The 13,612-nt window shown below is 43.9% G+C and overlaps 1 protein-coding gene across 1 annotated transcript in view; it reads right to left on the bottom strand.

Annotated features, from left to right (window-relative positions):
• The window catches only part of Hdgfl3 (HDGF like 3), a 48,365-nt gene extending 47,399 nt beyond the window's left edge, over positions 1-966 (bottom strand). Inside the window, exon 1 of the mRNA XM_021166349.1 lies at positions 439-966. Coding sequence (XP_021022008.1) covers positions 439-522 — 84 coding nt within the window. The 5' untranslated portion in view covers positions 523-966. The remainder of the gene's footprint in view (positions 1-438) is intronic.
• Between the last annotated feature and the right edge of the window lie 12,646 nt (positions 967-13,612).

A 13,612-nucleotide genomic window follows, 5' to 3' on the forward strand; every position in this document is an offset into this window, starting at 1 on the left:
CCGACCATCCCCTTTTCCGGGACTGACCGTCATCGGCTCTCGCCGGCTGGGGGACAGCCTTTCGCTCTCCTACCTGCCTCGACGTTCGCCCGGATCAGGGCGTCTACTCAGGACCGTGCTGGGAGCCAGCCGGCGCCTCCACCCCGGGCCCGCTTCCCGGTCCCCGCCGGCTTCTATGAGGAAGGCGACGTCGGGCCTGTCCGGCCGAACCCGCCTTCGAACGTGGGCGTCAGGATGGCCGCTGAGCAGGCGAGGGCGCAGCCGGGAACCTTCGCCTCGGCCCGGAGCCCGGTGCGCAGCACGGCTCGCGGCTCAGCCCAGGCGGCGGCCAGGCGCGAGGCGGGCTCGAGCCGAGGTGATGGGGAAAGGGGGCGGGCGCGCCATCATGAAGGGAAAATGGTGGGCGGGCGGGCCCGCGCGCGCGGCCGCCGTACTCACCCGGGCGGGCCAGTGCGGGTAGCCCTTCATCTTGGCGAAGACCAGGTCTCCCGCTTTGTACTCGCGGGGCCGCGGACGCGCCATCCCGGTCGTTCCCCTGCTCGCCGGTCCTTGGCCGCCGCGAAGATGCTGGGAGGCCGCCCCTCCGCGGGACGACGGAACCGCGCCGCGCTCCCCGCGGGGCCTCGAGCCGGGCGCTCGAGCGGCCGCTCCGACGAGGGAGAGCGGCGAGGCAGCGGCCGAGGCGAGCGGTGGGCGGGGGGGCACCGCAGGCCCCGCAGATCCCCGCCCGGCTGCGGGGGAGGGGAGCCCGCGTCCGGCCGCGCCGAGTCCCGCCGCCGCTACTGCCGCGCGCTGCTCACACTGCTCACAGGAGCGGCGTCGCCAGCCTCATGCAGCCGCCGCCTCCCCGCCGAGCTTCTGGGTTCCGTGCGAGCTCCGGGCCTCGCGCCTCCTCCGAATTCCTCCTCGGGCAGCGACCGCAAACACGATCTTATTATTGTTCTCGCGCGCGCTCAGCATTCCCCCCCTCCACCCCTCGCCCGCCCCGCTTCCCTCCCCTCGCGCGCCGGCCGGTTAATTCCTAGGTGCACGGCCGGCTTTCTCGGAGAAACCGCGCGCGCCGCCTGGCTTGCTCCGCGGGCTGCTGGTGGGCGCGTCCTCCCGCAGCAGCGAAGCCGGTGCCCGGCGGGTGGGAGCGCCTACTCCGAGGACGCCCGCCGCCTGCTCTCTTTTGTTCTTGGCCGGGAGCTGCCTGGTGAAGCCCAGCCAATCACCACCCGGCCGCCCCTCTTTCCCCTCCTGCTCGCGCCCACCCCCTGTGGACTGCACCCCCTTTCTGACTGCCCCCTACCCGTGGGCCACTTCCTCGGGTGCTCTCTGGTGAGTTGGGGGAGAGGGGGGGGGGACAAAGGCTTCCCAGGCATGGGGGATAGCTGCGCAGGGGACTCGCTGCCTGGTCAGTAGGCAGCTGGAAAGAACAAGGGCAAGGTTCTTGCCCCAGGTCTGCCTTAATGATGCACTGTGACCCACCTAGGGCAAGCGACTTCACTGGAGTCAAGGCCAGTCCTCACCGACAGGATGGCACAGTCAGGTTTTGAACATGGATCTATATGGTTCAGTGCCCATAGCCAAAGTTATGCTTCTCTGTGTGGGGGCTTCATGGGCCAATAATTTTGGGGCAAAGGACTTACCCTGACAAGTCAAATCAGTTGTTTTCAATTCTGGTAACATACTGGACAGCAGCTTCTAGAGATTTCTTTATTACAGATTAATAGGTCTACGACAAACGTGTGCATTCACCATTGTTTTATTTGGATTTCAGCTGACTGCTTTCAAAAAGACATTTTGGGAGTGAGAATCTTTATAGCATTCTCCTTTGTGAGAGGTAAATAAAATAATCCGCTCTTTTCTGAATCTGCTCGATGAATGAATGAATGCACCCTGTGGAAGATCCCTGTGAACTTGCCTTCTTTAAAAGGTCCTCTGGTGCTGCACCTAGTTTGGAAGACAGCTCTCCTTTGTGAATTGCCCTCTTGGCCATTTCTCCCCTCTATAGAAAGTAGATTTTCCAAGCATCTGCTCCACTCACTTGTGCTTGAGAACTGTGCTTTACCGCAGCCTCTCCGTGATGGGTTTCCAGTGGCCGGCTGGAGAGTCTGGAGACATTTTGAGGAGTGGTTACTTTGTTCACAGTACTTGGCTGTTTCTTTCTTCTTTTTTTTTTTTTTCTTCATTTCTTAATTCTCCAGCACCCACCCCTCACCTTCCCTCTAGGCTCACCTTGTCCTCTCTTCCGCTGCAAACTTAGTCTAGGTTTTCCCCCTGGCTGTGATAGCCCGAGAATGAGCTTTTCACTTCTACAAGTCAGATCACACACATCCTAGGTGCCTGGAGTGTTTCCTAGAGCCTTACGTCAAAGCCGCATCTCTTGACAGGCCACCAAAGCCCTAACTGTCCAAAGCTGGAATGGCCGAGGCTGCCTGTGGGCTCTGGGCAGTCATAAGTAGGGGAGAGAATCAGTGTGGAAGCCATGCAAGGAAGTTAAGCTGGAAGTGATCATAATTGGGTTAAAGAGTACTCAGGTGGCCAGAAGAGAGGTTGATCTGAGGGTGCGGGGCTGGAGCGGGGTTTTCACCAAGAGAGAGAAGACATGGTCTTAGCCATCTTGCTAACTCACAAGTGGCAAGTAGTAGGAAGAATGGTGACTAAAATATGGTTCCTTTGTTTCCAGATTAAGTAACGGATCTTCAGCATCTGGAAAGGCCAGGCAGTCTGTGAAGAACAGGCAGGTTTGTAAGATAGGGCCTGGCCCTGAGTGAGTTTTTGATGTGTTGAGATTTCTGTAGGTCATATTTAGTGGGCTGTTGGTTAATGTAGAAATTTGAATGATGTCAATATACGAGTGGCGATTGAAGCTCTGGCAGAGCCCGAGGTCTGTAGAATGAGAGAAGCCACAGACAAGTCACCAGAAGACACTCGGAGACAGGTCACCAGTGTGGTTCAACATAGAGGAGAAACGTCCTGGGAGCCAGCGAGTTAGAGCATCTCTAGGAGAAAGGAAGTGTCTCAGTAGATGGCCCAGAGAGGATGAGTGAGCTGTGAAGGAGACTGGGAAGTCGCTGGTGAGCTTGTTGGGAATGAAGAGTTGTGGAAAGAAACCAGAGCGGAGGCTTGAGGTGCGTCAGAGGCGCAACTGTGGAAGCAGGAAGTGCAGACCACCGCTCTCATTCTCACCAGCGGAGGGAAGTCCGCCAGGAGGCAGGGAGAGGGCTAAGGTTTAGTGTGGCATCGGTGTTTGTAGAAAGGGGAAAGAGCTAGCCAGACTGTCAGAGGGAGGCTAAAGGGGACCATTGACAGGACTTGGGTTATTCTGAGAAGGTGGGCATTTCTCCCAACTTTTGTCTCTTGTTTCCAATTGAGCTTGGCCTTACTGCTCAGCGCATAGTATTGGCCCCACTCTTGTTCCCTAACCCAGCCAGACATAGTAACACAGAAACAGGGAATCACCTTCTGTGTTGATTTGGATGATCATCAGGGCCGCCACACGCCTGGCTAAGAGCCTGTCTGTTTGTCTGTCTGTCTGTCTGTCTGTCTGCAGCCAGGTTGGATGCAGCCCACTGTCCTGCGGAAGCTCTGACTGGTTTCTCCAAAGGACTGATGCTGTGGAAACTCCACAGCAGTGCTCTACTTAGCAGATAATATGAAACCCTTTAGAGGGATCATTAGGACCATACAAAAGAACCTCATGTATTTATTTAGTCTGTGTGGTCCCAGAAGTTGGTCTGTTTGTTACATTAGCACTTGAGAGGCAGAGGCAGGAGAGTCAAAAATTTAAAGCCAGCTCAGGTACAAAATGACTGTGCATCCAATCCGGGTAATATGAGACCATATCTAAAAAAACAAAAGCAAAAAATATTAATTTTATTTCTAAAACTTGGAGGGAAATCCATTTAAAAATGTAATGCTATCTATATTCTTTGGTTACTTTTAAATTTAGTATTCTTAAATCCCCTGGGCTAATAATTTCTCTGCCTCTGGCTCCATGATTTACTTTTGCAAGTCTTTATTTCATTCATCTCCATCCATGTATTTTGAGCTGATCCTACTTTTACCTTCTCCTTCATATCTTAAGTTAGCAGCCAGTAAAGTTCCAGTAGTCTTCGCATCTTGCCCTTAAATTCGCCCAATCCAATCGCCAAAAACCTATTTCTTTGCCTGAAATTATGTGTGAAGTAAAATATATAGAGATAATTATATGAAATTATATATAAACGTAATTATATATTATACATTTTATAATTATATAACATATATAATATGTGTCACATATATAAATTGTATATATTACTACATATTTATGTATATATTTGTATATCAATATAATTATATATGTATATATAAATAAAATGTAGACAGTGCTGAGCACACAGTAACTGCTCTTTAATTGTTAACATGGCAAGGGGAAAGTAACTGGAAAGGGAGTCTGGGAAAGCTGAGCCTAATCCAACAGGCACAGTGCATCAGGCCATTTCCACTGATTTTGCTACTTGAAGCATCTCTTAAATGTCTGCCACTCATCCCCAGGTCTTATCCTCCTTCAGAGATAATTGGCTTGTCCACACTGACATCTTGAAAGTCATAGCAAACTGCCTGAGAGAACCCCCTCATCAAGTGTGCGTTGGAAGCAGTGTTAAATGGACGGAAGGCCCCGAAAAGCCTACGTGGGCTAGGATGGGGAGAGGTTGGGGGCTGGCAGTATTAGCATCTGAGCATTGGAGTGGGGTGGGTAACATAAGAAACCACACTGAGGCAACCAAGCAGATAAGCAGAGGATGCTCTCATTATAATCTAGGACAGAGTACAAGCCCCTGAAGATGCTGCATGGACTGCCTGAGGTTGTTGCAGGTCTTGGGAACTCTGAGACACAGCTTAAAACAAGGTCATTTCCACTCTTACTCCTTCACTGTCCTGTTCCAGACTGAAGAAGAAAGTGGATAAGTTTAATAAGTTAGTTGCTACTTGGGAAGGAGAGATTCAGGATGTAGAATACGTTAAACACTCAAAGACTCTGCAAAATTGCCTATCATTTTTGCTAGCATTGTTCTAATGTTAATGTGCATGGTTATGAAGAAGGCATTGGATCAATATTAGCATCCATTCCTTCATCTTTTCAGTGAATAGTTGTTGAATGCTGGTGTGTACCAGTCATATTCTAGAGACCTAGGACCACAGAGAGCAAAGAGTGATGGTGCCAGATGCAAAGCCATGAAAGTAGTGGTACAGGATTCTGCGGGCAGAGGCTGAGATTCTGGGTATCACAAGGGGATGTGGAGTGAAGGGCGTAGAGGAAATGATGTTTTGATCGTTCCAGGATCAGACATCCAGAGGCATAGTGCTTTTGCTTTTATCCTCTTAGAGTCCCAACACTGTGTCAAGAATTATGAAAATGTTGATGCTGTGGAAAGGGCATATGGAGAGAGATGGTGGCCTAGTTAGCTTTCACTGTCAACTTGACACAGCCTAGCCAGTCACCCGAGAAAGGAGTCTGAATTGATGGACTGCAAGATCAGACTGGCTTGTGGGTATGTGTGTGTCTGTGGGGGCTTGTCTTGATTATGATGTGGTGGTGGGAAGCACATTATTGGTGGTAGCATTTCCGGGACCAATGGTTCTGGGACATGTAAGAGAGCTATGTAAGCATGAGACTGCCATTAAGCCTGCGAGCAGCATTTCTCCATGGGCTCTGCTTCAAATTCTTGCTTGAGTTCTTGCCGTGACCTTAGTGATGGACAGTGACCTGAAAGTGTAAGCCCAAGAAATGTTGCTTTTGGTCATAGTGTTCTATCACAGCAGTAGAAAGGAAACCAGAATAGATAGATGATGGGTAAGATACCGAAAGGACAAAGTGATAGAAAGTGAGGAGAAAGAAGCCTGACGAAGCCATCTCTGTCTCCACATTTGAGTTGCCAGCCACGTGGGTAAAGCCATATTGGTTCCTTGTATAAACAGGGGTTAGCTTTTTAGTGGCTTTTTCAGCTGCCTTTGAGAGTCCTCTGTTATAGCAGCCTAAAAATACTTAGTAACAAACACATGGATTAAAAAGTATTTTGTATGCCAATCATGATGACAGCTTAATCTTATCATACGATCATTGGGACACATAGGCAAGATGTGTCTACACAAAAAAAGATGTGCAAAACCTCATTATCTTCAGAGATACAGCACAAGACAAAGTGCTGATTTATCAGCAGAAATAAGTAGCAGCCTAAAATTCTAAATCAAGTTAGCTTTCAAATAAAGGAGAAATAAAGACTTTAGAAATAGAAATCCAGAGAACTCATCAACATCAAATTTATACTAAATGAAATACTAATGAGAGACAGTCAGGCAAAACCAAAGTGGTCCTAAATTGAAGCAGGAAGATGCGGAAGAAACAGACAATTGAGAGAACAAATATTGCAGTAAATCAAAATAAAAATGGAGTGCTTTAATTAGGCAGTGATTGCTTACTTGAGCTATATATGGTGAATTAGGAATTCATAAAACGGTGGCAGTAGAGATGATTCAGAGGTTAAGAGAGCTAGCTCCTTTCACAGAGAACCTGGGTTTGATTCCCAGCATTCACAGGACAGCTCACAACCATCTGCCACTTCAGTACCAGGGGATCTGACACCCTCTTCTGGCCTCTATGGGTACCAGGAAAACATGTGGACACAGACATTTCCAGACAATACCCCCATGCACACGAATCAACTTAGCTATACATATTTTTGAAGAATTCCTAAGGATGCCTTAGAGGATGCCTTAGTGAATAATGGGCTTGTTGAACAAGCATGTGGAACAGAGCTTGGATCCCTAGACCCATGGAAAGGCTGGTTACATTTGGTGTCTTGTCTGTAGTTACAATACCTCTAAGGTATGTTGGTAGGGTAGCGATGGATTCCCCGAGAGACCCATCCTTGATGAATGTTGCAGTGGAAGCGAGGAATACTCTCACCATCAGCCTTGGGCAACCACATACATGCACATACACTTTCATGTGCACCCACACACAGAATACACGCACAGGGAACTCATGAGGATTATGAAAATGTATATATTCAATCCAAAACATGATGTGGGGAGGGCTGGAGAGGTGAGTCAGCAGTTAAGATCACTTGTTGCTCTTACAGAGGGACTAGGTTCATTTCCCAGAATCCACAGGCAGCTCACAATCTTCTGTAACTCCAATCCCAGGGGATCCAACACCCTCTTCTGGTCTCAGCACTCACTGTACACACATATGGTATGGACATACATACAGGCAAACTGCCTATAAACATAAAATACAAATAAAGGTTGAAATTTTTAAAAAATCACAGTAGCCCATAGTCATGTGTAATTTTATGCAGGGATTAAAACTTTAAATGAGGCTGAAGGGTCTACTCAGGAGTTAAGAGTGGCTAGTGCTCATGAAGAGGACATGAGCCTATAACTTAAACTCCAGATAATCTGATGTCTCTGGTTTCCATGGTTACCTGCACTCAGGTAAGCACACAGACACACACACACAAACATACACACAGACACACACAGACAAACACACACACACACACACACAATTTAAAAATCTAAAAAAACACAGGAGTGTAATGAATGGAATAAAGAGGTCTACATTCTTAGTATATAAAGAATTAACGAAGGCAATAAAATACTAAATTTTAACAAAGATACATGTGACTTTTAGGATAACGACCAGTGTAATGATAATTAAATGCTCAGACTAATAAAAAGAACCCATGCTCCTAAATGGGGAAAAGTGAGAAAAATATCATAGAATATGAAATAATTGCACAGAACCTATAAGTTCATGTACATCAATGACCACACCAAAGATTAAGTGACAAATTTTCCAATTAAAAGATTGCCAAACTGAATTTAAAAGGCATCTTTATACCACTCACAAGAGATTTCTCCCACTCCTCTTCTTTGACAAAGTTTTACTTGTCTTCCAGGTTGACCTTGAACTCACTACAGTTACCCTGCCTTCCAAGTGTTGGGATTGTAGATATAAGTCACTACTCCCAGGCAGAGAGATAGCTTGAATACAGATATTGAAAGGTAAGATGATGGATAGGCAAAGGCACTTGCCAATTCAAGTACAAGTGGCTCTGTTTGTATCAAACAAAATAGACTGTAAGGCACAAAACATTACTATAAATTGGTAGTGCATAACCAGGAGTGATGACCACCAAGTGTCTACCACCATGGACATTTGACAATACCTAAAGGTAGTTTTGATCTTCGCAGTTTGGGTTGAGGATACTACTACCATGTAGTTTATTGAGGAAAAGGGTGCTATTAGACACTCATTATCCTGCCTCTATATCAATATGCTTATTGGAGAAATGCTGCTACAAAGAGATAGTATACAAAAACAAGGGGATCAATAAGTGAAATGCTTAGTTTGTATAGATTAAAACGTATCTCAAAATATATAAAGGAATATGACAGCTAAAGAAATAGAGGAGTTTACAATCATAGTTGGAGATTTCTATATAATTCCCTTAGGAACTGATAGAATATATAGATTTTTTTTTAAAAAAAAAATCTCTGAGAAAGGTTATATAGTTCAACAGTAGAGCACTTGCTTAGCCCCGGATTCCATCACTAGTACTGCAAAAACATTAGTAAGGCCATAGATAAATAACAAGAGTAGAGCTGTGAAGACGGCTCAGTGGCTAAAGCCCTTGTGCAAGAATAAATCAGTGAATTCAGAACGCAAACCCAGATGCAGTCGCTTGCTCCTGTAATCCCAGCGTTAGATGGGAGGTTGCGATCTGAGAATCCTGGGAAGCCAGCTAGTCAGTGTAGCACACACGTAGATGAATACTGAAAGACCCTTTCTTAAAGTAGAAAGTGCAGCCCTACACCTGAGGTTGTCCACTGAGCTCCATCAATGGCACATGTTTACCTAGACTCACACCATACATCAACACACATACACAGCCCCACAAATAATAAACGTAACTTTATTAATATAGTTAAGACACAATGCCAAATATACATATGGAACATTTGTCAAAATTGACCATATGCAGGACAGTATGGTAATTTCCATACATTTGCAATTTTAGCTTTTTAAAATTAGATATGCTCTATAGTCTCTGATCCTAGAGTTGTGCATCAATAACCAAAATATTAGGAAATTCCTAGGAACTTGGAAATTAAATAATATATGATTCAAGGAAGAAATAACAATGGAAATTAAAATATATTTTGAATGAATAATACTGGAAACACAATGTATCTATTCTTGAAAACTCAAGCTAAAGCTGTTTAGAGAATTCTAAATTCATATCTTAGAAAGAAGCCTGAAAAGCAGTAATCTATCTCAAAAAGCCAGGGAGACACCCAAAATATGACTCAAAAGGGAAAATAAATATATGATAAAAATATAGTGATTTAGCAAAACCAGGGATAATAAAATGCACATGCCACTGTAATCAATTTGATTAAGAATTTGATCAAGACAGAAAGTGTAATAAAAATATGAGTGTTAAAAATGGCATATAACTTCAAATCCAATGGATATTCAACATAAAGGATATTATGGACAATTAAATGTCCATACATTTGAAATATTAGCTGAATTAGAAAATATCCTATATCTTCCAGAGAAATAAACTTAATCTATAATATAAAATCTGTCAAAGAAATTCAGGCTTGCATAGATTTATTAGCAAGTCATACTAAATATTTTTAGGCTTAATCCATGCCAATAATCATACCAAACCAGAGCCTACAAAGAGGGTGAATTTATTAAATTGTTTAATATTAACATTTGACAAGTATAACATGAGAAAGGAAAACTTCACACTAGTCTCTCATATTAGTAGTGGAAAAATCAACTATCAAACTAAATTCTGGTATATACAGAAAGGATAGTCCAGCACACCAATAAAATAAATCTAGAATGCAAGTCAGCATTTGAAAACCAACTCATCATCAAACTGTCTCACCCTGCCAGCCGCCCAAGGATGAAGAGATCTTCTATTAGTTTTGAGAGCTTAGCCTTAGGTTAGGGTTGTTCCCAGCTATCTCCTATAACTTAAACTAGTCTATTTATACTAACCTACCGTCTGCCACATGGCTTGCTACCTCTCCTCACCTGTTTCTTCCATTTCTGGCTGGCCAATCTCTGGTACCTGATTCTTTTCCAGAGTTCCTATCTCTGCTGGACTATCCTCTCCTGTTCTGCTTTAGGCCATTCAGCTCTTTATTAAACCAAACAGAAGGTGATGGAGAAGATGTTTACAAAATCCTGAGATAGGTGTGCTTCATAAAAATAACAATACCAAAGTGTGGCCTCCTCTCAACTCTCTGCTGGTACTGAAATCAGCATTTAAATAATACAAAGACAGCCTTTACACAGAACACAGGCATTGTCCTGACATCAACTGATGTCATCACATTAATAGATTATAGGAGAGGGGAAAATTGTCTAACTCAAATACAAGATATCCACAAAATACCTGCAGAAAACATTACATTTAGTGGTAGAATATTGAAAACTCTCTCTAGAATTATGAATAAAAAGTCATCTGATACTATTTCTTAAATACATTCTTGGCCTGTGAAATATGGTAAGAAAAAATCCACAGGGTTGGAAAATAATCAATCCACTTTTTAAACTTAAAATATAATTACGCATATAGTAATTTTAAAAACTGGTAGCTATTACAATCAAGAAGTACATCCAACAAGTTTATTGCTGAAAATGTTGCTTCAGACAAATTAGCTGTAGAGGCTAGAGAGATGGCTCAGAGGTTGAGAGCACCTGCTGCTCTTTTAGAGGATAGGGTTTAGTTCCCAGCACCCTCCTGGGGATCTGAGGTCTGTCCAGGCTTCTGTGGGCGTGGCACTCACATGGTGCACAGACTATTCATGCACACAACCACTCGTACACATCAACATAAATGTTTTTAATTTGAAAGAAAAATAAATGTATTTCTTTATAACAGCAACAATTATAAAGTGAAATTTTAATGATGTCATCATTTATAATAATACCAAAATTCAACTACTTATGAATAAATTAGTGAAAAATTATAAGAACCCTAAACAGGGAACTATAAAGCATTATATAGAGAAATTAATACCAACATATCAGTGGAATCTCATGTACATATCCTGGAACTCAATATTATATTACCCCACCTTAAACTCATCTGTGGGTTCTAATTAAGCCACATGAAAACCCCAGTGCTCTTTGAGGTATATTGAAGGGACAAAGCTCAAAACCAGGCTGACTTCATGACAGGCTGCAAACTGACAGTTTAGGAGACGAGACCTAAGTTTCTGTTTCCCAGGGATCTAGGAACCTGTGGTCAGCCAACCACTGTCTCGGGCAGCTAATCCAAGGACACCTTGTCTTCTGGCCTGAAGTAAGAATAGGTAGCTAGAATGAATAAGCGACCCTCCAGGGAGGTCTCCAGAGCCTAACCAATTGTAGAATCAGTCAGACCCCTAGAGATAGAGCTAACCAATCAAGGTAAAAGGGCACGCGCCCCTCCCTGGAATTCCCCTGACTATTAAAGCTGGGCCTGTGCCCACTAGGGGTCTCCATTCCCAAATAGAGGAAATTCCCTGCGTGCAGGAAATTCAATGGAAGCAATGCTCTTTGCTTTTGCATACTGTTTAAGTCTGGGGTACCATTCTTTAGCCATCCTTGGACACTAACAATATGGCTCTTTGCTTCTAAAACGTATATAAAATGTAGTATACCAAAGAGAAACAAGAAAATATTGAAAATATTAAAGAACAAAATTGAAGGATTGATGCTACTAGATATTAATAGTTTTCAATATTAATTCAATATACCGTGATCAAGACAGTAAGTTTTAGAATGAAAGTAGACTAACAGACTATGAGATAAAATTGAAAGATCAGTTACCACACATGTATTGCGGAGCCTGGGGTGGCCCTGGTGGGGACAGAGTGCCATGGTTCCTGCCCCTGAGACGGGGCCCTGGTGTTGATGACTGCTGTGGGCAGAAGGCTCGTTTGTATACTAACATACTTATTTCACATTTCTCTGAGGAATGTCCTCCCTGTTAACGTTAGTGACTCATGATAATTAGAAACAGCATGGGTCTGGGAGGTGCAGCTACCTCTCAGCAAAATGGTAAATACTGGGGCCTGCAGAACAGCCCTTAAAGTCATGGCAAAGAGCTCTAAATACATGAGTTTGAAAATAGATAATTTCTCAACTATGCAAAAAATAAGGATGCGCTACGAATTATTTGAGGGGCTTCACAGAGAGGAAGGAACAGAGAGACAGTTACACTATGAGCCAGTTTGTCAGAAAGATACAAAGGCAGGCAGATTCCTGAGTTCAGGATCAGCCTAGGACAATTCTTTTGCAATGCTAAGAAAAAAGGTATGCTTGCTGTCTCCTAAAAATCAAATGGTTGGAGTCATGGGATCCGGATTCTTAAGATAATCAAAAGGAGACCGGGAGTGAATGACTGGATCAATATGTAAAGTAAAAGGCTGGACCTGTCTTCTGTGGGAGATGCGCTGTTCAGAGAATTTTTTAGGATAAAAAGAAAACTGGTTGGAGAACACACACATACACACACACACACACACACAAGCAGGACATGGACAGAGAGATCTCTTGGAACAGCAAGCAAGCAGAATATAGAAATCTTCAGAGAGAAAGCAGAACAGAGGAACAGACTGGTCGTCAGCTTGAATCCAAGATTTGACTTTGAGTCTTTCTTATTTGTGCTCTCAGACAACCCTTCTCTGAGATCCCCTCTCCAAGCTGGGGCTGCTCCTTGGCAACATATTTGTTTAAGCCTGTGTGGTAGCATATACCTGGAACCCTAGCAGTCAGGAGACTGTGCTAAGAGGAAGTTAGCCTGGGCTATATAGTAAAAACCTGATGTCCTAGTCAGCTTTAATGGCCAACACAGCCTAGAGTCCTCTGAGAAGAGAGTCTTAGTTGAGGGACAGCCCAGATCAGACTGACCAGTTAGCTTATCTGTAATAGATTATCTAAGTTCTGTTTTTTCCCATACATACATACATACTATAGCAAAGTTTAATTTATAAATTAGGCACAGTGAGCAAGTAACAACAATCAAAGAGCAAGATAATTTTAACACTGCTGTGATAAAAAGTTGTTTCAAGATGAATTATTTACTTTTGAAAGTTTTTCATTTATTTTTCCAACCACAGTTGACCATAGATTAAGACAAGACTCCACCTCAATAAATTTGAAATCATGTGGTCAATTTTCACTAAAGTTGGAGCTATCCACCACAGTTGAAGTGACTTACCTCTTTATGTTTATAAATGTGAACATGTGTGCAACGGAAGTCAGGCACAACAGGTTTACTAGAGGCATCATTCATGGTAGTCAAGAGCTGGAAATAAGCCGGCACGAGAATGGATGAATACACCGTGAGACGATCATATAATAGCACATGGGAATGGAGAGCGAATGGCCACTATATGCCCGGGTTGTATCAGAATGTAAAACAGAAGAAGCCAGGCATGGGAAAGAGCAAATCCCGTGCCATTCCTCTGACACCAAGGTCAGAATTTGTCAATGGCATTTGAAGCAACAGTGGTTGCTTTTATGTAGAAAGATGGAATTTGGAAGGGCATGAGGACTTTGGGG

The sequence above is a fragment of the Mus caroli genome, chromosome 7, assembly GCF_900094665.2.
Source record: "Mus caroli chromosome 7, CAROLI_EIJ_v1.1, whole genome shotgun sequence".
Lineage (NCBI taxonomy): Eukaryota > Metazoa > Chordata > Mammalia > Rodentia > Muridae > Mus > Mus caroli.